This window comes from Sebastes umbrosus, chromosome 2 (assembly GCF_015220745.1).
Source record: "Sebastes umbrosus isolate fSebUmb1 chromosome 2, fSebUmb1.pri, whole genome shotgun sequence".
Taxonomy (NCBI): Eukaryota; Metazoa; Chordata; class Actinopteri; order Perciformes; family Sebastidae; genus Sebastes; species Sebastes umbrosus.
Window position 1 is genome coordinate 31,317,401 of NC_051270.1, and position 22,080 is coordinate 31,339,480.

The 22,080-nt window shown below is 39.7% G+C and overlaps 2 protein-coding genes across 4 annotated transcripts in view; one reads left to right on the forward strand and one right to left on the reverse strand.

Moving 5' to 3' along the window:
- Positions 1–12,750: 12,750 nt before the first annotated feature.
- Positions 12,751–16,447, forward strand: dut (deoxyuridine triphosphatase). 2 transcript variants are annotated; one of them, XM_037794334.1, is made up of 7 exons: positions 12,751–12,930; positions 13,643–13,793; positions 14,302–14,393; positions 14,538–14,582; positions 14,696–14,770; positions 15,710–15,780; positions 16,309–16,447. In XM_037794334.1, the coding sequence occupies exons 1-7, from the start codon at positions 12,813–12,815 to the stop codon at positions 16,363–16,365; spliced, it is 609 nt and encodes a 202-aa protein (XP_037650262.1). In that variant the 5' UTR covers positions 12,751–12,812; the 3' UTR covers positions 16,366–16,447. The 2 variants fall into 2 exon arrangements, with proteins under 2 accessions (XP_037650262.1, XP_037650270.1); XM_037794342.1 differs by lacking the exon at positions 12,751–12,930 and adding an exon at positions 12,937–13,111.
- Positions 16,448–17,847: 1,400 nt separating this feature from the next.
- The window catches only part of fbn1 (fibrillin 1), a 91,718-nt gene continuing 87,485 nt past the window's right edge, over positions 17,848–22,080 (reverse strand). For both annotated transcript variants that reach the window (XM_037794321.1, XM_037794312.1), the window contains exons 65-67: positions 21,439–21,670; positions 21,177–21,360; positions 17,848–19,503 (exon numbers count right to left, since the gene is read on the reverse strand). In XM_037794321.1, the coding sequence (XP_037650249.1) occupies positions 19,120–19,503; positions 21,177–21,360; positions 21,439–21,670 (800 nt within the window). In that variant the 3' untranslated portion in view covers positions 17,848–19,119. The remainder of the gene's footprint in view (positions 19,504–21,176; positions 21,361–21,438; positions 21,671–22,080) is intronic.

Genomic DNA, 22,080 nt, shown 5'->3' on the forward strand with positions numbered 1-22,080 from the left:
TGAGATTGTTGGAGTGAAGGTGCCTCACCAAGCAAAGATATGTATACTAGGTATACTATATCCAGATAACTTAATCGTTTACTCAAAACAGTTAATTCTAATTGACTTTGGACTCCTGCAAACCAGGAGAATGATAGATTTGTCTTGGAGAAAAATGGATTTACCTTCGATACATGTATGGGTGAGGGAGATGGCATCTTGTGTTGTACTGGAGAGACTTACATACATAACCAGAGGAAAAGCAGCAGAATTTGAAAAAGTGTGGAAACCTTTGTTGGAGTTTCTTGGACGTCAGGGGGCACAGTCAAATTGAAACTGCAGCCTGAAGAAGCCTGTTTGTGCCGCTACGCGTGGGCTGTTACCCAATCTTACATGTACCAGCATTGTTTTTAGCATTTCATCACGAAATAGTCATTTAAATAAAGGCTTTTTATATTTTTTGCCAGAAGGGTTCCTTGGACTGGAAAGGTTCCCCTTTTTTGAACCTTTGTGTACCCCACCAAAGAGCACCTTCATCACACTGATTTGAACTTCCGAGCACTCTGGACCTTTTCTCTGTTTTGAAACCGCTGTGTGTTGCTGAGTGCTGTTGTTGAAATTGTTGTGTGTTGTTGTGTGGTTTTTTTTATTCTTCTTCTTTGAGGTATTTATTTGTTTTGTCTTATCTTGTATTTTATTTGTTTTCTTTGTTCTTTGAAATTCTGACTAAACATTTCATTGTATAATTTAAGTATTATTATTGTTAGTCTGTCTGTATGTGTATATATGTCTATATGTAAAATTCAATAAAAATTAAAGTTGCGAGCAGCGATGATCGGGCCCTCGCCCCTGCGGGCACGTCTGGGGAACACGCATGTCGGGGTACCCGCTGTCGCGGCACGTACATGTCTTCAGGCCTGGACTATTATGAAGTAGGTCAATTTGGGGGCAGATTTGACCAAGTACAGGCGAGTTACAACAGTTTGTCTTTCAATGGCGAATCATGTAAATTCTCCGCTCTTCTATGAGACATCTACTGTAGACATGCTATCCCACCTTAAAAAAACCCTGGATACCCCTAATGAAGACAAAAACAGGTCTATTGTGGGTCTCACAGAGGTAATCAGTCTCATATGATCTCAGCTTTTCTCTGGTTTAAGTGCATCGACAAACATCACATTTACTCCAAAAGTGATACTACAAAATGTCATTTTAGAAAGTCATATGTATGTACTATATTATTCATATATTAAAATGTGTTGGTGTACCTAACATGTAATCAAACTAATTTCAAGAACTCAACAATTGGTTCCATGCAAGGTTTTAAATGTGAATAATCAGCATGTCTTTTAAACAGGTTTCACTATAAAAACAACACTTATTGTGTAGACTTGGTACCATACATATGCATATCAGCTGCTTGATTACACTGTAAATGCCAGTTTGACGATAATGACCCACCTATGGCCCATTAACTGGTGCAAGAATGTGTAAATGAGCTCTGATGTAAAGTACAAACACTGGTTTGATGACAATGACCCACCTATGGCCCATTAACTGGTGCAAGAATGTGTAAATGAGCTCTGATTACAAACACTGGTACTGATTAAGCTATTTTAACATTAAACAGTTAAAACATGTCCAGTATATTTGTGAAATGACAATAAAAGTTTTCATCTTCTTGCATTTTGAAATGTGTCACATAGTTTTTCTGTTTGCCACATTGTGTTGCTGAACACTACAATACTGGAACAATAGGATACCTTGAACACAAGCACAAATATTATAAAACAGTTACTGTGGGGCATTGTCACAATACATGTATTTCATTAGGATCCAAGAGTTTTTTTATATAGTTTATTAAGCTTGATTATTAGGAGAATTTTCTTAATACATAAATGAGCACTTCTTTCTGAAGTAGCTCTTGGGTCCATGAAAAGCTTTTACTTTTTCCAGGGTTTTTGAAAACATTACTTTAGCCTGTTTGTATAATATGAGAAACCCTCTGTTACAGATTGCTTAGTTATATGTGTTATTTAGACATATTTTATTTAATATTTATATACAAGTAGGCACATTAGAATATTGACTCATTGTAGAGAAACAAGTGGGATGTTAAGCACAAAGGATTAGTTTACTTTTTAAAAACATATGCATTTGTTTACAACTGTATGGCAAACAAACCACCATGGTTAGGCAAGCTCCAGATCATTTCAGCATTATTTTATTTGATATTATATTTACATCATAAACCCTCAATATGTGTCCTTGTCGTGATATGTGTTTTTACTATACATATTATAATTAACGCCATGACATTAACTTTTATATAACTTAACATTATATATATATATGGAAAAGTTTGAAGGAAAAGTTGTGTTTCATCATTGGAGGTTACAAGATTCGTATTTCTTCATATGTTCTTAGTATTTTTATCACGGATTAACCCACAAGAAAAGGTTATATTCTTTTTAAATTGTATTTTTATGTAGAGTTTTTCCCAGACAGTGTTTTGTTTCATTGGAGACTTGTTGTTAGAAGCTGCATCTCATTTCAGCATTTTTCGCCTCCTCGTCTCCTCGCTCCTCGTCTCCTCGCTCCTCGATCCTCCGGCTGTGACCCGGAAATCGATCTCAGTCCTCCATCTTGAAGGACGTCCCAATTCATAAAATGCGCATCGAGGAGCGAGGATCGAGGATCGAGGAGCGAGGAGGCTTGCTGGAGGAGCTATGAGCGAGGATACACCAGTGCATCCTCCAGTGTTTCCTGCACGGACGTTTATCACCGACCGACACGCCCCCTTATTGGATATCAGTTATTGATTGGACGCTGCGCCCGATCAGACTGATCAGATACATCAACATCACTAGAGTTTCATACCAGAGTGAAGACGGATCAGAGATTAACAGTTTTATATTTTAGTTGTCTTCTGATTCACCGTCTAGTTATAATCTGTGTTCACTGTAGGAGTGAACAGCAGACGGACCATGTTGATGGTGAAGTGTTCCAGCAGCAGAAGGACCTGCAGTATCTCTGCTTCACACACCGTCACTGAAGGAGTCTGACACTGAGAGGGGTTTATAAAACCTGACAATGAACAGACTTAAAATAACTTTCTTCATTTATTAGAAAGAGTTTTCTTTTGATGATCTGTTATTTCACTCATTCACTTTTATTAAGTATCCAGTTAAAGTCAGAGAGAGAAGGGGAGTCTGTCTTTTACACCTTTTACATAATTTATCCTCATTTCCATTCAGTCACATGTGAAGCTGATAATTCCTGAGCGTTGGGTTTGATATGAGTTATATCATTTCACTTTCCCCTCAAACATTCAGACTAATACATAACTTCTACTGTCAGAATGTAAATTAATACAGACGCTAATAATGAATAAATAATATAAAGATATTGTGCCAGTAGAGATGGTTCCTGGTCCTCTAAGCAGAACTCAGTCCACAGTAGAAATACAGACTGCAGCTGTTATTCATGTGCAGGTGTTTGTTAAACAGGTAACAGGCTACAGAGAGGAAACACTGCTGCTCTGATAACTCTGTTTCTTTATTACTATTAGATCAGTTCAGACATAAACAGCTGTTGAAGCCAACTGACAGCTGATCCAGCTGTTATCAGCTGCTGCTGTCATCAGAAACGGACGTCGCTTCACGTGACGCTTCAGAGGAAACGACGTCTCATGTCTCTAAAAACATATTTACTCGTTATTATTTACTGACAGCAGCAGCTGATCACATCTGGATCAGCTGTCAGTCAACTGTAACAGCTGTTTGTGCCTGAACTGTACTAATACTAATAAAGACAAGTGCAAGCTGCAGCCTGTATTTCTACTGTGGACTGCTTAGAGGCTCAGGAACCATCTCTACTGGCACAATAACTTTATATTATTTATTCATTATTAGCGTCTGTAGTTATTGATATTCTGATTGTGAGTTAATTATTTCATAACCCAGAATATGACTATGGTGTTTTTTGAACCCTGGACATTATTTATTAGGCTAAAGGGAAAATGTAAATGATGTAACTCATATCAAACCCGACATTCAGGAATCATCAGCCTCATGTGACTGAATGGAAATGAGGATAAATGATGTAAAAGGTGTTTGTTGCTGACAGACAGACTCTCCTTTTCTCTCTGACTTTAATAGTATCATTAATAAAAGTTAACGGGGGAAATAACAGATCATGAAAAGAAAAATCATTCTAAAAAATGCAGAAAGTTATTTCAAGTCAGTTTGTCAGGTATTATAAACCCCTCTGACTGTCAGGCTGCTTCACTGACGATGTGTGAAGGAGAGCTACTGCAGGTCCTTCTGCTGCTGCTCAGAGCTTCAATTAACACAGATTTGAACTAGATGGTGAATCAGAAGACAACTAAACTATAAAACGTTACTCTGTGATCTGTTTTCACTCCGGTATAAAACTCCAGTGATGTTGAGAGGTAAAGTTATCAGATCAGTCTGATCAGCAGCGTCCAATCAGTGACTGATATCCAATAAGGGGGCGTGTCGGTCGGTAAAAGACTTCCGTGCAGGATACACTGGTGTATCCTCGTTCATAGCCTCCTCGATCCTCGATCCTCGATCCTCGCTCCTCGATCCTCGCTCCTCGATGCACAAAATAAGGGCTTTGGGACGGTCTTCAAGATGGCGCACCAGAACAACTTCCGGTTCAAGCGAGGATCGAGGAGCGAGGAAACGAAAATTAAGAGCTTTGGGACGTACCCCCAGTGTCTTCCACAGAAACCCACCTGTGTTGTGATTAGTGCCTTGTTTTTAGACACGCCCACAGAACCCCACCTGTGTTGTGATTGGTTCCTTGTTTTCAGACACGCCCACATAACCCCACCTGTGTTGTGATTGGTTTCTTGTTTTTAGACACGCCCACAGAAACCCATATGTTGGCCTATATATTCGAGATTCTCTCAGCAGAAGCCCACTTTCTTGTTTTTTAACGAGAGTACAATCTCCTTTGAGGACCACTCAGAGGATTCTACGAAGTTCGATTTCCAAACCAGTTCATTTTGAGTCTGAAGGTGAGTTTTTTTGTTTTTAATTTAATATCCATTTAGTCAACTTATAAAACAGCATCTGGTCAATAATGTTGCAGTGGGTGATTGTTTTATGAAGTGGTTTTAAGTCAAATCTCGGTTGATTGTAACTGTATACTTTAATCAAATTAAGAATTTAAGTCAGCAGACATCTAAATCAGTTATAGAAACATAGTATAGAAAACGTTACATATATATCTGTACATAGTACGGACCAAACTCTTTATGTTGTCTGTTGATGGAGCAGCTGCATAGCCTGGCACTGATCCAGCCAAACTCCATCCAGAAAACAAGCTTTTTTAAAAGTTGCTTGTTGTCTGATCAGATAAAGCATGAATTCAGACTATATGGCATTATGATATAGGTATTTTGGAATAGTTTTGATTTGTTTTCAACAACGTCGCTGTATTTATGCCTATATGACGTTATGTTAAGTGTTGATGGAACAGCTAAGTTTACAATGTTAGCACAGCCTCTCCATTCAGAAAACAAGCAATCTAAAAAAAAAAAGTTGTGTGCTTGCCATCTTGCAAACAGACTTGACAAAGCACAGATTTTGTGTCTTGGTCATGGTCTTGTTATGTCGGCATTACTTTATTCCGTTATTATTAAATCACGGCACATCTGCCAAATTTCATACATGTAGGGGAATTTGCAGCAAGGGGCTACATTTTTCCAACTTAGAATGAACCACTGACACGCCCCTTGAAAGAGCAACAATCAATGGGGAATAGGTATCGATTGCTCTAAACAGGTTTCACTATAAACGATGATAATGGCTTACCTATGGCCCATTAACTGGTGCAAGAATGTGTAAATGAGCTCTGATGTGAAGTACCGAAACGGGTTTGATGATAATGACCCACCTATGGCCCATTAACTGGTGTAAAGTACCAACACTGGTACTGATTCAGCTATTTTAGCATTAAACAGTTTTAGATGTATTTATATATGTAATTATTGTAGAGTAAAATTGTCGTTATTAATCAATTGTGCTTATATATTTTCAGATGCCGCGTAAAAGATCCTTTCGTCGTTCTGAGGCAGCGAAGCGGAACAGAGCTAAGCAGGTGACGAAGGAATTCGTTGTGGCGAATGGACCCCCACAGGATGGCGATATTGGTGGTATGTAGCAAGTTCTTTCTTTTTTACATGCTTTCCTTATGTGTGTAAGGTGTACAGACGTAGGCAAAGTTGTTAAACTAAGGTGTGTCCTGTAATTAGCATCACAGGTATCTTCAAACTTGTAATCAGTCAGTCTGCCTATTTAAAGGGTGAAAAGTAGTCACTGTGCTGTTTGGCATCATGGTGTGTACCACACTGAACATGGACCACAGAAAGCTAAGGAGAGAGTTTTCTCAGGAGATCAGAAAGAACATTATAGACCTTCATGTTAAAGGTAAAGGCTATAAGACCATCTCCAAGCAGCTTGATGTTCCTGTGACTACAGCTGCACATGTTATTCAGAAGTTTAAGGTCCATGGGACTGTAGCCAACCTCCCTGGATGTGGCCGCAAGGGGAAAATTGATGATATATTGAAGAGACGGATAATACGAATGGTAACCAAAGAGCCCAGAACAACTTCCAAAGAGATTAGAGGTGAACTCCAAGGTCAAGGTACATCAGTGTCAGATCGCACCATCCGTCACTGTTTGAGCCAAAGTGGACTTAATGGAAGACGACCCAGGAGGACACCAAATCATAAAAAAGCGAGACTGGAATTTTCCAAAATGCATATTGACAAGCCACAAAGCTTCTGGGAGAATGTCCTTTGGACAGATGAGACAAAACTGGAGCTTTTTGGCAAGTCACATCAGCTCTATGTTCACAGACACAAAAATGAAGCATCCAAAGAAAAGAACACTGTACCTAATGTGAAACATGGAGGAGGCTCGGTTATGTTATGGGGCTGCTTTGCTGCATCTGGCACAGGGTGTCTTGAATCTGTGCAGGGTGCAATGAAATCTCAACACTATCAAGGCATTCTGGAGCGAAATGTGCTGCCCAGTGTCAGAAAGCTTGGTCTCAGTCGCAGGTCATGGGTCCTCAAACAGGATAATGACCCAAAACACAGCTAAAAACACCCAAGAATGGCTAAGAACAAAACATTGGACTATTCTGAAGTGGCCTTCTATGAGCCCTGATCTAAATCCTATTGAACATCTGTGGAAGGAGCTGAAACATGCATTCGGAGAAGGCACCCTTCAAACCTGAGACAGCTGGAGCAGTTTGCTCACGAGGAATGGGCCAACATACCTGTCAACAAGTGCAGAAGTCTCATTGAGAGTTACAGAAATCACTTGATTGCAGTGATTGCCTCAAAAGGTTGTGCAACAAAATATTAAGTTAATGTTACCATCATTTTTGTCTAGGCCAGTTTCATTAGTTTGTTTTTTTAAATGATTCTGCTGAACCATAATTCAAAAACAATATCTGATTTTCATTAGTTAATTTTCAGTGAATTTTTATTTATTATTACTTTTGTCAGTTTCAAGTTATTTCAGTGACCATTGTGGGTTTTTCTCTCTTTAACGGAACGTTACCAACAACTTTGCCTACGTCTGTATATTGTTGCATTATTTCCTAGCAGGATGGTGCATAATTATTTTGTTTACATAAACGATGCTGTGTTAAGCTTCATTGTGTGGTGTCTTTGTGTGTTTATCAATAGTTTGCGGCACTGGATATCGCCATAGAGCGGGAAAATGGCCAATTTCCTCCTTTACTGGACAACAACACAAGTTGGTCATTCCTCCTGAGTCTCCAGGCAAGAAGGTATTATTGGTATTAGAGTTAATGAACAGAGGATAATTAGGATAATTTGTGATTATTATTCTAAAAATATTCTTTCTGTTGTTCCAGTTTGTCCTTCTTGTTGGATGCTCCCATCTACGAGCCATTGCAGACGGTTACGTGGAGATGCCAGAGGGGCTTTCTTTTGGTGTCATGTCGACGCCGGGGGCCTGTGCAGCTGAGTTGCGGACGGAGGTGCTGAATGCTGTTGTCCCGCGAACACCTGATGTCGTCTGTCTTTTGGCCCCCAGCAACGACCTCACAGCGAGCCGAACCATCGACGAGGCAGGGGTCGATTTTGGCAAGCTCCTGAGAAGTGTCCGCAGTCGATGGCCTCAGGTATTCTATCTTTGGTATTAAAATGAATGTTTTGTATGAGTTGTTAATGAGTATGACGTTTGAGTAATGGACATCTTTTTTAAAACAGGTGGTGGTGTTGGACTTCCCTCCGAGGTTGAATGTAGCTGTGGATCTGCAGGACCACCTGAGGCAAGAGTATCATCGTGTGGCTGCACGTGCAGGTATGTTTAAAAAAAGAGTTTAAGTACAGTTACAAGTTGAATAAGTTGTATACTCCTGGGCAAACTATTTGAATAAATGTTCAACCAAATTCACCTTTTTTTTGTTAACAATATTCATATTGTTTCCAAAATATTTATTATGATTTTGAAAATAACTAAATCTTATAACTTACATGATATTCGTTATGGTTATGTAAATATCTAAAAACATATAATTTAAATAAGTTTCATTGTAGTTTGGTAATAAATTGAAAACAGTGTCAAAATTTTAAATTTCTGTAATTGATGACGTTTCTTATTTTTTTGAAGGTGTCAAGTACGTCTCTACTGCGGAGCATTTTCCTTTGCACAACCGTAACCTGTGGTACCGAGACAACGTAAGTATAAATGTTGTGACATGGCAAATGCATAAGTTTGATGTACACTTGTTTGTCGTTGATATAAGTTCAAATCATACAGATGCATATTGATTGTAAGATATTTGTGTTTAATTACTTTTAAATTACTTATTTTGCAGGTTCATTTGAGTGACAGTGAGGGAATGGGCGTCTTGGCGCAGCTGTTCTGGATTGCTGCTTGTCTGCACCTGGAGACGACTGCGCCGCAGCCACAGGTTGCTCCCAAGACATCACCACCTGCCAGACGATTCTCTCCAAGGGTGGTTGTGAAGGGAGAGGTCGCCGTGCCACGGCCGTGTCAAACGGACAAAGAAGGCTATATGACTGTTAGTTACAGCAGGAAGGTAAGATGACGCACACTGTAATAAAATGATTGAGATTGTTTGGAAAAAGTGATATTTAATATGATATCTTCGTAATTGACAAAGAGAAGCTATGTGTTGAATACTAATTATGCTATTTGTCATTGCAGAGGCAGCGGTCTGGGGAACCTAAGCAGTCCCATGGAGCATCCAAGAGGAGGATTGTTCAGCAACAGGTTTGTTATGTTTGTATTATGCTTTAACTATTAAGATATGTTTATTGATTTTTTGTTTATGGATTGCCTTTTGACAAGAGAAAATGTTTTCTGCTATTTTGTTTGAAGGTGTTGAAGGAGTGTTCCATCCCACTGACACGTCTCAGGTTTAGCAGTGAGATGTTGGCTGCGATGGATGCCATTGTTCTATCACATCTTCCGAGTCCCGCGGAGTGCACAGCAGCTGTTCCAAAGGGACAAATGGTAATTTGCATTTATCTTTGTGTTAGTTGAGGCCCTATATTTAAGTGTATTTTTCTTCCTGAAATACTTTAAATTAATAAACCTAGACTGTTTATATTGGTCAAATGGAACATGCCTCAAATGTTGTTTTTCTTACATTAGAAACCACCAGTGAAACATCGGCAGAAGAAAGCAGCTTCTTCCAAGAGGAGACTGGCAGAGCCACAGGTTTGTCTTTGTTTTGAAAGCATTTTAACTTATTCTGAGATTTGGGTAATGGAAAGTATATATTTTGTTTATTCAACTATTTTATGGTTTAGTACAAAATAATCAATCAGTGATAAAATACATTGTTTTTAATGCAGTTCTTTCCCTGTTCTTTTTTTTTAAAAGCTGGACGCAGCCCCATTGGTTGAGGACGTCTCTCCGAAATCTAAACGTGCCAGGGCTGTGATCGTGGATGTGAAGGCAGAGGTTGGTGTTTTTTTGTTAATGAGCCTGCTTAGCTATGTCATTGTTATTTCAGTATAAATTACAATAGAAAACCCTTCAGTGTTATAATAATATATATAAATAGTTTTACTTTGTAATAATCGTCAAACACAGAACAAATACATGATATTAAAGGCTGTTTTTTTCACTGTATTTTTTAAAGGATGAGGCCATCCCACCGAATGTGGATGTCTCTCCACAGGCGTCACCTTCCAAGGCTGTGCCAGTGGTTGTGGAAGCAGAGTCCCCAAGAACTGCAAAAGGTCAGAGCGATGCACCTATTTATGCTTGCATGTGTTTAGCAAAATTGCAATCGCCTATTGTTGCTGGGACTGATGTCAGAGCACCCTTCATCCACGGTAATGTGGATGAAGGGCTAGCATGTAGTGTTGTGGCTGCGATCAAACATGCGATTGCTCCTGTGTGTACATGGAAAGGGAAAGATGTTGATAGCATCGTTGTAGAAGGGAGCAAAATAGCAAAGTCAATGCAGCAAAGTAATGCTACGACACAAAACTTGGTCAAGTTGACAAAACAGCATGGTGTGTTTGGCAGTAACTGGGAGGTTAATATTGGGCTTCCAAAGTACAGTGAAACAGGGCTGATAGATGAACAAATGGTGATGCGCAAAACTATGGCAGAACATTGGAGAGAGATGGAATGTGTCTGTTGAACCTCCATGGTGCATTTAGTACCATAATTCACCACAAAGATTGTTACGTGGTGGTTGATTGTGGCATGCGTGATGTGTCTGGGTTGGCATCCAATATTGGCAGGTCTGTGGCTGTTTTCAACACATGCCTTGGTGACCTGATGTTTCACATCACAAATCTAAAGAACTCTTTAGATGCAAAGTGGTAAAACAAAATACAAACAAAACTTAGCACATAGAGAAAAGGCAAAAGACTTTAGTAAAACAAAATACAAACAAAACTTAGCACATAGGCAGAAAATCATAGCACTAAGTCAAATGAAATACAAACACAATCAGTTGCACTGTCAGAATGCTAAAACTATGAGTAAAAGAAAGTACCATGAAAATCCCGAACACAAGGCACGTGTACTAGCAGCTAATAAGTTAAAGAGGCAAAACAAGAAAGAAAACGCTAAGCTCTTTGACTTTGTAATGAAACAGTTTTTGTCAAAAGTACAAAATGGCCCAAATTTTGTGTGCTGTGTCTGCCATAGATTAATGTTTGAACATCAAGTTGTACTTTGTAAAAAAGATGCGTATAAAAAGAAAAGCGAAATAGCACTTATAGCAGATAAATGCATTAATTATGATTATGTACACACATGTAATAATGACTGTGTCACCATGCCAAATTTTGGATAAAGCTAGAGGTCAACTGTGGATATGCTTCACTTGTCATTTTAAACTTAAAAAAGGTGAGGTACCAGCTCAATGTATAGTTAACAATTTGACATTAGATCCCATTCCAACAGAATTAGGATGTTTAAATAATTTAGAACAACATCTAATAGCATTACATATACCGTTTATGAAAATGTTGGCTCTACCCAAAGGTGGACAAAATGGTGTACATGGACCAGTAACATGTTCCAGCAAACATAGTGCAAACCACTAAATTACTGCCTAAATCAAATATGGAAGGATCTCTATTGCCTATAAAATTAAAACGCAAGCTAACATATAAAGGACATTATGAGTACAAATTTGTTGAAACTATGCATGTACGACGAGCCTTAAACTATTTGCAACAAACAAACATTCACTATAAAGAAGTGAAATGTAATGAAGTTTGGTCAAATGAGTTTTGTCAGCAACAAGATAATGACATAAAAGACCATGATTTAAATATAGAAACAACTACAACCTCTGCAGATACTAATGAAGATGAGCTGTTACATGATAGACAACAGCATGGTATGTTTCAAGATACATGTCTTATGCCTGTTGATATTGGTCAGGAAATGCTAGATCAACATTTTGATAAGATATTAAATCTGGCTCTGACCCTGTAAAACTGCTTACAGATCATTCAAACGAAGCCAAATGCTTTCCAGTTTTGTTTCCACAAGGAAACAATACATATCACAAAAACAGAGAGACAAAATTGACATTATCACGTTATTTAAATGCCAGAATTTTACATGCAGATGGCAGGTTTGCCCAAAATGTTGAGTACATTTTTTATGCTCAGTACATGTCAGAAATTCAACAAGTAATATCAAGTGTGTCCATAGCTTTACGGAAGGGCAAAGGAGGTGTTGCCTCAAAAAAGTATTTGAAGATCTCCTAAAAGATGAAGACTCGTTGAAAAAAGTATTACAGTTTGATGATGGGTATCGATTCCTTCGACCTATCCGTGGTACTCCAGCGTTTTGGCATGGAGCACAAGGTGATTTAGTGGCATGTGTTCGACAAATAGGTATCCCAACTTGGTTTTGCTCATTTTCATCTGCAGATATGCGATGGACAAATCTACTACGTAGTATTTTAAAACAACAGGGTAGAACACAAACAACAGAAGATGTAGAATGGGCAGACAAGTGTGAACTCTTGCGCTGTAATCCTGTTACTGGATGTTTGATTATCGTTGGCATGTCTTTTTGAACGAAGTACTGAAATCCCCATTTAATCCAATAGGAAAAATAAAAGATTATTTTTATCGTGTTGAGTTTCAACAACGCGGTTCACCTCATGTGAATGAATGCACCTCAGATTGATAAACATTGGCATGTATGGGCATGTAGGCATGACACCAGGGGAGGAGGAGGAGCTGCATGGTGACAGCAGGAGGAGCAGGAAGCTGTTAGCTCACAGACGACGTTAGCAGATACTATGATGAGAGCGTTGCTAAAGCTAAGGGATCTTCGTCTACAGTGCCCTGCGGTGGTTGATACTGCTCTACGTCTGTTAGGAAGAGAAGTTCATACTCAGACGTTTACTCTAAGCAAAGGCAAGCACAGACACTAGCATGATAACGTTAGCATTAGCATTAGCAACATGTCAGACTGTTGACGTTAGCTCTGCTAGCTCGTCTAGCATTTTGTAGCTAAAAATAGGTTTATAGGATGCTGTGCTTTATACCTACCGTGTCCTGAACACCAACACGACGTCTGCTTTAATGGGTGCAATGCGTAAGTAACGTGAGGCTTAATATTATACATATTGTGCTTTTAGTAACGCATATTACAGTTGTTTATATTAGTGGCTAAACTCTCGCGAGAACCATACTGAGCGACGAGAACGTGGTTATGAAAGGGTTGCCATAGAACGTGATTATGAAAGGGTTGCCATAGTTACAGAGCATACTTACTTCCTTGTTGATTTGTTTATTAAAATGAGTTTCTCCAGATGCATGTAATGCCAGCTCTGTAGCAGCTTATGTGAGATACTGTAGTTCCTGTCGCTACTTATTGTGGTGTATATATAATGCAGTATCTGTTTAACGTTACGTGTTGATGGGGAGGAGCTAATACTTTGGCGCAACTTGCAACGCGGGAAATGCATTCAAACTAGTCCCGCCAATAGACTGCAGCAGAAGCTTCAGGGTGTTTGTTAAGCTCACAGTAGTCCGCCTGTAGCTCTGTCTGCTGGTTAGTCAATAGTTAGATCATTTAGTGTACTGTCGGTTTTAACTGAGAACTCTGTCAACATGCCTGTCCTAGAAGTTGCAAATGCCATTTCTCCATCAAAGAGGGCGAGGACTGAGACACCAGCTGCAGAAGAGAGACCTGTCCTCAGGTTTGCAAAGCTTTCTGAACATGCCACGACTCCTACCAGAGGATCCACTAAAGCAGCGGGATATGATCTCTACAGGTCGGTTATACTTTGAGTTAAAATTATGTTTGGGTTCACTATTAACCTCCTTTGTCCTCAAGACATCAAACTGTACAACACCTCTCTAGGGAGGACAGTCTGCAGGACAGATAATAATGCACTATACTCACTTTTAACAGTCTCTTCTGCACTATATTCACTTTTTTAATAGTCCTGTATCTCAGCTGTTACCCTGCACTATATTCACTTTTAACAGTTTTCTTCATCTTGTATTTTTATATCTAGTATATTTTGTACTTTGCATTACTAACTTTTTTACTGCCTTTTTACCAACATGTTTTGCACTATGGAACTGTGATGCTGGAAACTTGAATTTCCCTCGGGATTAATACAGTTACTATCTATCTATCTATCTGAATGTGAGCTGTGACCACATATTCTGTTAACAGTAGTTTCAACATTTAGCTTGTGCTCCCTGTATAAAAGCGTCTGTGATGTGAATATACTGCCACAAACCAGCTAACCTTAATTCTCTGACTGTCAACAGTGCATATGATTACACCATTGGTCCCGTGGATAAAGCCATTGTGAAGACAGACATCCAGATAGCAGTGCCACACGGCTGCTATGGGAGAGTGGGTGAGTGTTTACTGATGCAACTCTTGCATTATCTGCTTTTCCTGCTGCTGATGTTTTGCATATTGCAAGTGCATGTGAGGAATTTCAAGCTAGGATTATGTTACACCAGGTCATAAATGTCTTCTGTCATTTTGTCCTTCTCAGCACCGAGGTCTGGACTGGCAGTAAAACACTTCATTGATGTTGGGGGTGAGTCTTTTGCATATTTGACTTCCTTTTATGATGACAATCTATGTGAGCAGGTCATGTTTTACTGTATGTCATTGTAATGTCTCTAATGCCTCTCTGTATGTTCTCCTCAGCTGGAGTTGTAGATGAAGACTACAGAGGAAATGTGGGAGTTGTGCTCTTCAACTTCAGCAAGGACACATTTAATGGTGAGTTGTGGCATCAGTGAATTATATCACCTTTTTTTTTTTTTTTTTTTTTTTTTTTAAATCACAGGTACCAGCAATACTTCACCCATAGATATTATTATTAGCCATACTGTTCATGCTTCTTTTTGAGCATGGTGATCTAAGACTGGAGTGAAAGATTTCCCCCTAGTTTAGTGGTATTTACTTTACCAACGGTGAGGAAGCGTTATGTACAGTAAACAGAACATTTTGAGTTTAAATCTGCTCCTGTGGGTTGTTATCAGATTCAACAGTTTGCTGGCAAATATCACAAAACATCTGCTATGTACATATAGCCAAATTAATTAGGTCATTTGTATCTCTGATACTAAAACTAAATACTGAAACTGCCTACTGTGTAAATCATTCTCTCCATTTAGGAGAAAAAAAACGTCTAAAAGTAATATGAACATTTTATCAGATTTCTTTTTTTGATTTTTTTATATATGTAATGTTTCTTCTTACCTCTAATGACCGTACCTTAAATATTCTTAGTTCTACTATTATTGCATTCATATTTATCACTTAGTAAATCGCACTCCTCAGCATATTGTATTTACTTATTTGCACTGTTTATATATTGCATGTCTTAATGCAAATATTTGTACATATATTCTCATTTCTTATTCTTATTATTTACTTATATTTCTCTACATATATTGTAACATTATGTACATATATTACATGTTACATACTCCTTTATTTTCTTTATGTTTATATAAGAGCAACTGTAACGCCCCAATTTCCTACCGGGGACCAATAAAGTATTTCTGATTCTGATAAATTAGTGAGTAGTAATTACTTGTGCAGATTATAGACTGTATATAAAGACTAAAGATATGAAGATCTTTATAAAAAGTCTATGGTACAGATATGCAATTTACTAATTATTGTCTCATCTCCATCTGTTCCTCTTTGCAGTGAAAAAGGGCGACAGAATTGCTCAGCTGGTGTGTGAGAGGATCTGCTACCCAGATCTGGTGGAACAAAAGGTAAACTGCAAGTTGAGAAACTCAAACACTATATAAATGCACACATGCATTCGGTTTATTAGGTACACCAACCTAGCTAAAACTAATGCAGTTTAATAGAACAGCAGTAAATCCTAACATCCTGGAGGTTATAGTGTTCAGTTTTAGAGATGTGTTTATTTCAACTTCTGCAGTGTGTGATGTTGAATTTTATTGTGTTATGCTGAGAGGTGTGTTCCATTGTTTTGCCCAACCCATTTATATAAAAGAGGATAGGCTAAATGACAGAAATACCTCCTGCATAACGCAGTACAATTTACTAGAATCACAAACTACATCCTCAAGTCGAGTCAACACCTCTAAAACAGTTGCTACAAAAACTGAACATTCAAGTTTTGGCTACTGTACCTAAAAGCTTAAAATTCTTGTGCAAACATCACTTGTTCCATTGGATGTGTGGATTTACTGCAGTAGGTTTTATTTTATATAATAAGTAATGAGATTCATTTCAATCGTAAAATTAAAAAATGCATGACTGTGTTCTTTCAGACACTTGACGAGACGGAGCGTGGTGCCGGAGGTTTTGGATCAACTGGAACCAACTGAAAGCTCCAGAAATATAATTGTCAAAGTACATGTTGTTGAATATATATGGATTACATGCTAATAAAGTTATCTTTTTTTTTTTACTTTGGAGAGTCTGGTGTCTTTACTGGGACTGTCAGTTTTGAGTTCTGTCTGATGAACTTCTTGTCTGACAATAAATCTTCTAGATCACCACATGGGGGCGGTGCAGGACAAGAGCTGCATCTCAGCCTAGTGAGTACCAAACCTACGCATATTGAGCTCAACTCTAGAACTGAGGCCTCTACTACAAAGCAGGATTTGGCGTTAGCGAGGTAACTTCAGGGTTAACCCTTCAGGGTTTTTCCGTCCTAAAATAATCCATTGGTACCAACCATGTCATACTAGCTTGTCACAAAGGAGGTTAAATGACGCTTCAAACTTGTGCTAAATTTTGGCAAGGAAAAACTGGCATGGCCATTTTCAAAGGGGTCCCTTGACCTCTGACCTCAAGATATGTGAATGAAAATGGGTTCTATGGGTACCCACGAGTCTCCCCTTTACAGACATGCCCACTTTATGATAATCATATACAGTTTGGGGCAAATCATAGTCAAGTCAGCACACTGACACACTGACAGCTGTTGTTGCCTGTTGGGCTGCAGTTTGCCATGTTATGATTTGAGCATATTTTTATACTAAATGCAGTACCTGTGAGGGTTTCTGGACAATATTTGTCATTGTTTTGTGTTGTTAATCTATTTCCAATATTAAATATATGCATACATTTGCATAAAGCAAGCATATTTGTCCACTCCCATGTTGATAAGAGTATTAAATACTTGACAAATCTCCCTTTAAGGTACATTTTGAACATATTAAAAATCTGCGATTAGTCGTGATTACATATTTTAATTTACAGCCCTAGTTAAAGTTATTAATAAGTACTAATTAAAGTAACCCAAGGTTATAATTTTGAATGTTTATTTTAGTTTTGACTTTTTTTTTTATATCATTTTAGTTAAGTTTCAGTTTTTCAGAAAGGTTTACTGTTTATATATTTAGTTTTCGTTTCTTTTTGTTGGGGCCAGGTATGTCTCGGAAGTATGTAGCTAAATATACATACAAAATACATGGTTGGAGAACTGTGTAGGAATAGCCATAAAATGTAATGTTTAATCTTTGTGCTTCTTTTGTGAAGCAATAGCGGCATGGCGCCGTCTCCTGGAAGGTCGAGTCCTTTCAGTTTCTGTGGTTCAATGTCCCGAAAGTGGAGTTTTTCGGTAGTGATATATTAGAGCTAAAAAACAAACAACAAATTTACATTCATTTTTATTAGCTTTTACCCAGGCAACATTGTTTCAATTTAGTTTTAATTTTTCTTTAAGGATATAATCTTTATTTAGTTTCAGTTTACTGACAATATTTTTCACTGCTTAATTTTTGTTTTAGCTTCAGTTTTACAGTAGTTCACTGTAATAACCCTAAAGTAACCTGGATAAAAGGGGAAAGCACAGCAGTGAATACATATACACCAAAAATATGTTTTTATTGTGAATTTACAACTAAACCCTCACTGATGTGAACAGAGAACACAGACTGGTGTCAGGCTGGTCCGTGGCAATGCAGCACTGATTGTATTTGTGAGAGAATGTGTGGCCACGAAGACCTCAGTGCATAATCATGAAGGCCCAGGTTTGGCATCATCAATGTGTGTTTGTGTGTGTGTGTGCAGGTGTGTGTATGTATACACAGTTTACAAAAGGAAGTAGTTGGTCATTATAAGCACCATTACAAACCCCTCTATTCCAGGGGCTTCCTCTAGTTTACAAATGCTTCATAGATTAAAAGTGGCATCGATTATTACAGTATAAACACAATTTACATGTAGTATAGAGGAGAGCGGACAGGCTATGAAGCTAGCTGTTACTGTTGCAAAAGACATGAAATCTTCAGAATGACCAATGGGATTGTATCTTGTTGACTACTGAGTTTTGAATAGTAGTACAGTGCATTCAGAAGTCTATGTGTGTTGTGTTGCTAGCACCAGTAAATATGAATTACTCTAGTCAGTAGGAAAGATGGAAAAGCATAGTTTAAATATGCAGTTGGAGTCATTCAAGCTCAGACATGGCTACATCTCAATAGTCCATAGTGGGTTCCTTTCCTCTCCTAAACATTCTCATAATCTTCTTCTTCACTCCATTAAATTAATATCTGGGGAAGGAGAAATGTGTTTGCTTTCATGTATCCAGGTTTGGTCAGTTGTTTACCTGAGGGGAGGAAATGAATTTATTGCAGACTATTGGGACTCACCCTTTTCTTCCACCTAAGCTGAGTCCTAAAAAAACTCAGCCTTTAGAGCTTCCTGCAGTCCTCATGCCCTTCAAAGTGGCACCTGATTCCACATATCATCATACAACATGAAACCCTACGATTAAAAACCATTCACACTCTCAATAGTGCAGCTGAGGTTGTGTGTCGGGGCAATATGTTCTTCATTTGACTGAAATCTTTCATACTGCCTCATTCAGCTGGCGTTTTCCACAGAGATTGTATCTATGATATGTAGAATCATCTTTGGCAATCAAATGATGCAGTCTCCCCCCCACCCCCCACCCCCCCAACCCCCTTCTTGTCTCTTTGGTGGCGAGCCCTTCTCCCTGTCGGAGCAAGTAGAAGTTGCCCCTCACTGCTGATCCAGAGTCAGAGATGTTTGGCCTTTTTGGGAAGTGTGAGCCTGACGCTGGATTAGCAGCCTGCCGGCAACATCTGCCTGTCTCAGTCTTGTGATGGTTAATGGAGGATGATCTGCACCCTCATCTTCAGTACGTCTCCCAGCTGTCCTGTGAGGTAGTCTTTATCGTGTCGGTCCTCCAGCTCAACCAGCTCCTTCTTCCTGTAGAGGGCCACGCTGCTGATCTGAAGGGAGTACGCCCCCGGGGGGAGGGCCTTCTTCTTGCTCAGGTGCAGGTAGCTGACGCCGTCTCTCTGGTTGATCTTGAAGTAGCCTTCTTCGTTTCCGTAGTCGATGCTGTAGCGCACGTGGTCGCTGAGGGTGGATAAGGCTGGGGTGAACTCCAGGATGTGGTCGCGGCTGCTCAGGTCACTGATGTTCAGGTGGAACTGCAGGGTGTCCTCGATGTCCACACTGGCCAGGCTGACCATCTCCTCAGTCAGCTGCAGAAAGACAATGTGGTCCAACGGAATTTAGTGGATATAAGACACGTTTCCTACAGTGCAGTATGCTTTCTGTCATTAATCATGAAAGGGAAAGGGACAAGGTGTAACTATCCATCTGGACTTGCATTTATATAGTGCTTTTCTAGTCTTCCGACCACTCAAAGCGCTTTACACCCATTCACACACCCATTGATGGCAGAGGCTGCATTGCAAGGTGCTAACTTGCCGAACAGGATCTAATCTAAACACTCATTCACACACCGATGGCACAGCCTTCGGGAGCAATTTGAGGCTCGGTATCTTGACCAAGGACACTTCGACATGCAAACTGGAGAAGCGATCTGGAGAAGCGATCTGGAGAAGCGATCAAACTGGGATCGAACAGTTCACCTTCCGATTAGTGGACAACATGCTTTACCACCTGAGCCACAGCTGCTGCTCCTTGCAGTTATATGCCTCTGCCAACCATTCAAGTTGCAGTTTACATCCATGTTAATCCAAAATGTCATCACTTCATAATTTTATCCTGTTAGACGTTTGTGTAAAATTTGCCAAAAACTTGTTTTGCGAGGTCACAGTGACCTTTGACCACCAAATTTATTCAGTTCATCCATGAGACCAAGTGGACATTTGTGCAAAATTTGAAGAAATTCTCTCCAGGCGTTCCTGAGATATGGTTTCATGAGAATAGAACGGACGTGAGGTCACAGTGACCTTTGACCTCTGACTGCCAAAATCTAATCAGCTCATCCTTCAGTCCAGGTGGATGTTTGTGCCAAACTGGAATAAAAACTCCCTTCAGGCGTTCCTGAGATATCGCGTCCACGGGAATGGGATGGACGGACACAAAGACAACCCGAAAACAGAAACCTGTTCATTATTTTGTTGGCCTAAAAGTAGGAAAATCTATTCATATTGAGTCAGAAATTAGTGGAATCAGTTTATAAAACACCTACCGTTTTTAAGTTTTTTTAATTGTTGAATGTTAAGTCCTCTCAGGTGGGTAAAACCCTTAAGTTCCCCATGACCTTGGTGTCCTCAGTGTTAGCTACAGTCCTGCATACAGACCATAAACTGTATATAGTGGATGTAGTCACCGTGATGTCACCCATTGGTTTGTGGACTGCCGCTTTGAAGCCTTGAGTTTGGCATTTTGGCCGTCACCATCTTGGTTTTTGGCCGTCGTTATTTTTTTGCAACCAGTAAGTGCAAGTGACACAAGAGGGTGGAGCTAAGTACAAGACGCTGACCAAGACATTTTTAGGCGATCAAAAAGTTACAACACACTGAAAAGTTAAAGTTGTAAGATGAAAACATGGACAACTCCGACACCTGACAACGCCGTGGTAGCAACCTGTTAATCACAAGGTAGCCACGCCCTAAAGCATACCCTCTCCTCTAAATGGGACCATAATTTACTAAATGAACATCATGCTGTATTGAAGAAGACTTGAAACTAGAGATTGAGACCATAAACTCATGTTTACAATGTTTACTGAGGTAATAAATCAAGTGAGAAGTAGGCTCATTTTCTCATAGACTTCTACACAATCAGACTTCTTTTTGCAACTAGAGGAGTCGCCCCCTGCTGGTTATTAGAAAGAATGACGGTTTAAGGATTGGTTTCACTTATCAGACCCAGCGGTTGCCCACTGATACAGACAGATTACCTGCATGTCTTCCAGAGGTCCCTCCTGTGTTGAGTTGGTGCTGCGACGTTGGCGTCCCTTCTTGGGATAGCCGTTGATCTTACATTCATAGCAGGCCTCAGGAGACAGAGAATTATCATCCTCCTCACCTCCCTGTCCAGCACTGGAATCGCCACCAGTGAAGCCCAGACCTGTGACACAGTGCCTGAAACAAAGACAGAGCCATCAGTCAACTGGAAACACCTGCAGACCGCGTTTCACACACAGTCATTCACTCACATACCCTTGTCCTGCGCGGAAGTATCCCGGTGGACATCCACAGAGGTAGCCCCCGTCTGTGTTGGAGCAGCCGAACTTGCAGGGGTTCTGGGTGATGGAGCACTCATTGACGTCTGAGCAGCCTCCGCCCGTCTGCTCGTAGTTGAAGCCGGTGGGGCAGAGGCAGCGGAAGCTCCCCAGGGTGTTGTGGCACGACGCTCCCCCGCAGATCTGGCTGTTCTGACACTCGTTCTCATCTGGGTCACAGGAAGTTGACGGGAAGTAAACAAACAAGAGGTCGTTCCAGTTAAAGGACAAACAATGCTGGGAAAGTCGGCCATGAACCTTGCAAATATGTGGAGAGATTCAAACTAAAAATAGAGGTTTAACTAACAAAAGCTCTTTATTTTGGAGTGTACACCAAGGCGCGCACACACACACACACACACACTCCATACTTCAATAGATCTCTTTGTTCCTTTAGAGGGGGATATTTCCATAAGCCTCTCAGAGTTTCTCTTGACCCCTCTTTTTATTAATTAAAGGTGCTATTGATAACATTGATAATATTCAGCCACCAGATGTCGCATTCTTCCTCCCCCGTTCTATTGCATTTACTTCACAACAGGTAGTTGTCAGGCACTTAACGTCAATCTCAGCCATTTAT

Bases quoted from the DNA above. Each gene is read 5' to 3' on its own strand.
- dut (XM_037794334.1), top strand. From the start codon at position 12,813: ATGATGAGAGCGTTGCTAAAGCTAAGGGATCTTCGTCTACAGTGCCCT. The intron at 14,583-14,695 runs GTGAGTCTTTTG...TGTTCTCCTCAG, and splicing joins ACACTTCATTGATGTTGGGG to CTGGAGTTGTAGATGAAGAC. The intron at 15,781-16,308 runs GTAAACTGCAAG...GTGTTCTTTCAG, and splicing joins CAGATCTGGTGGAACAAAAG to ACACTTGACGAGACGGAGCG.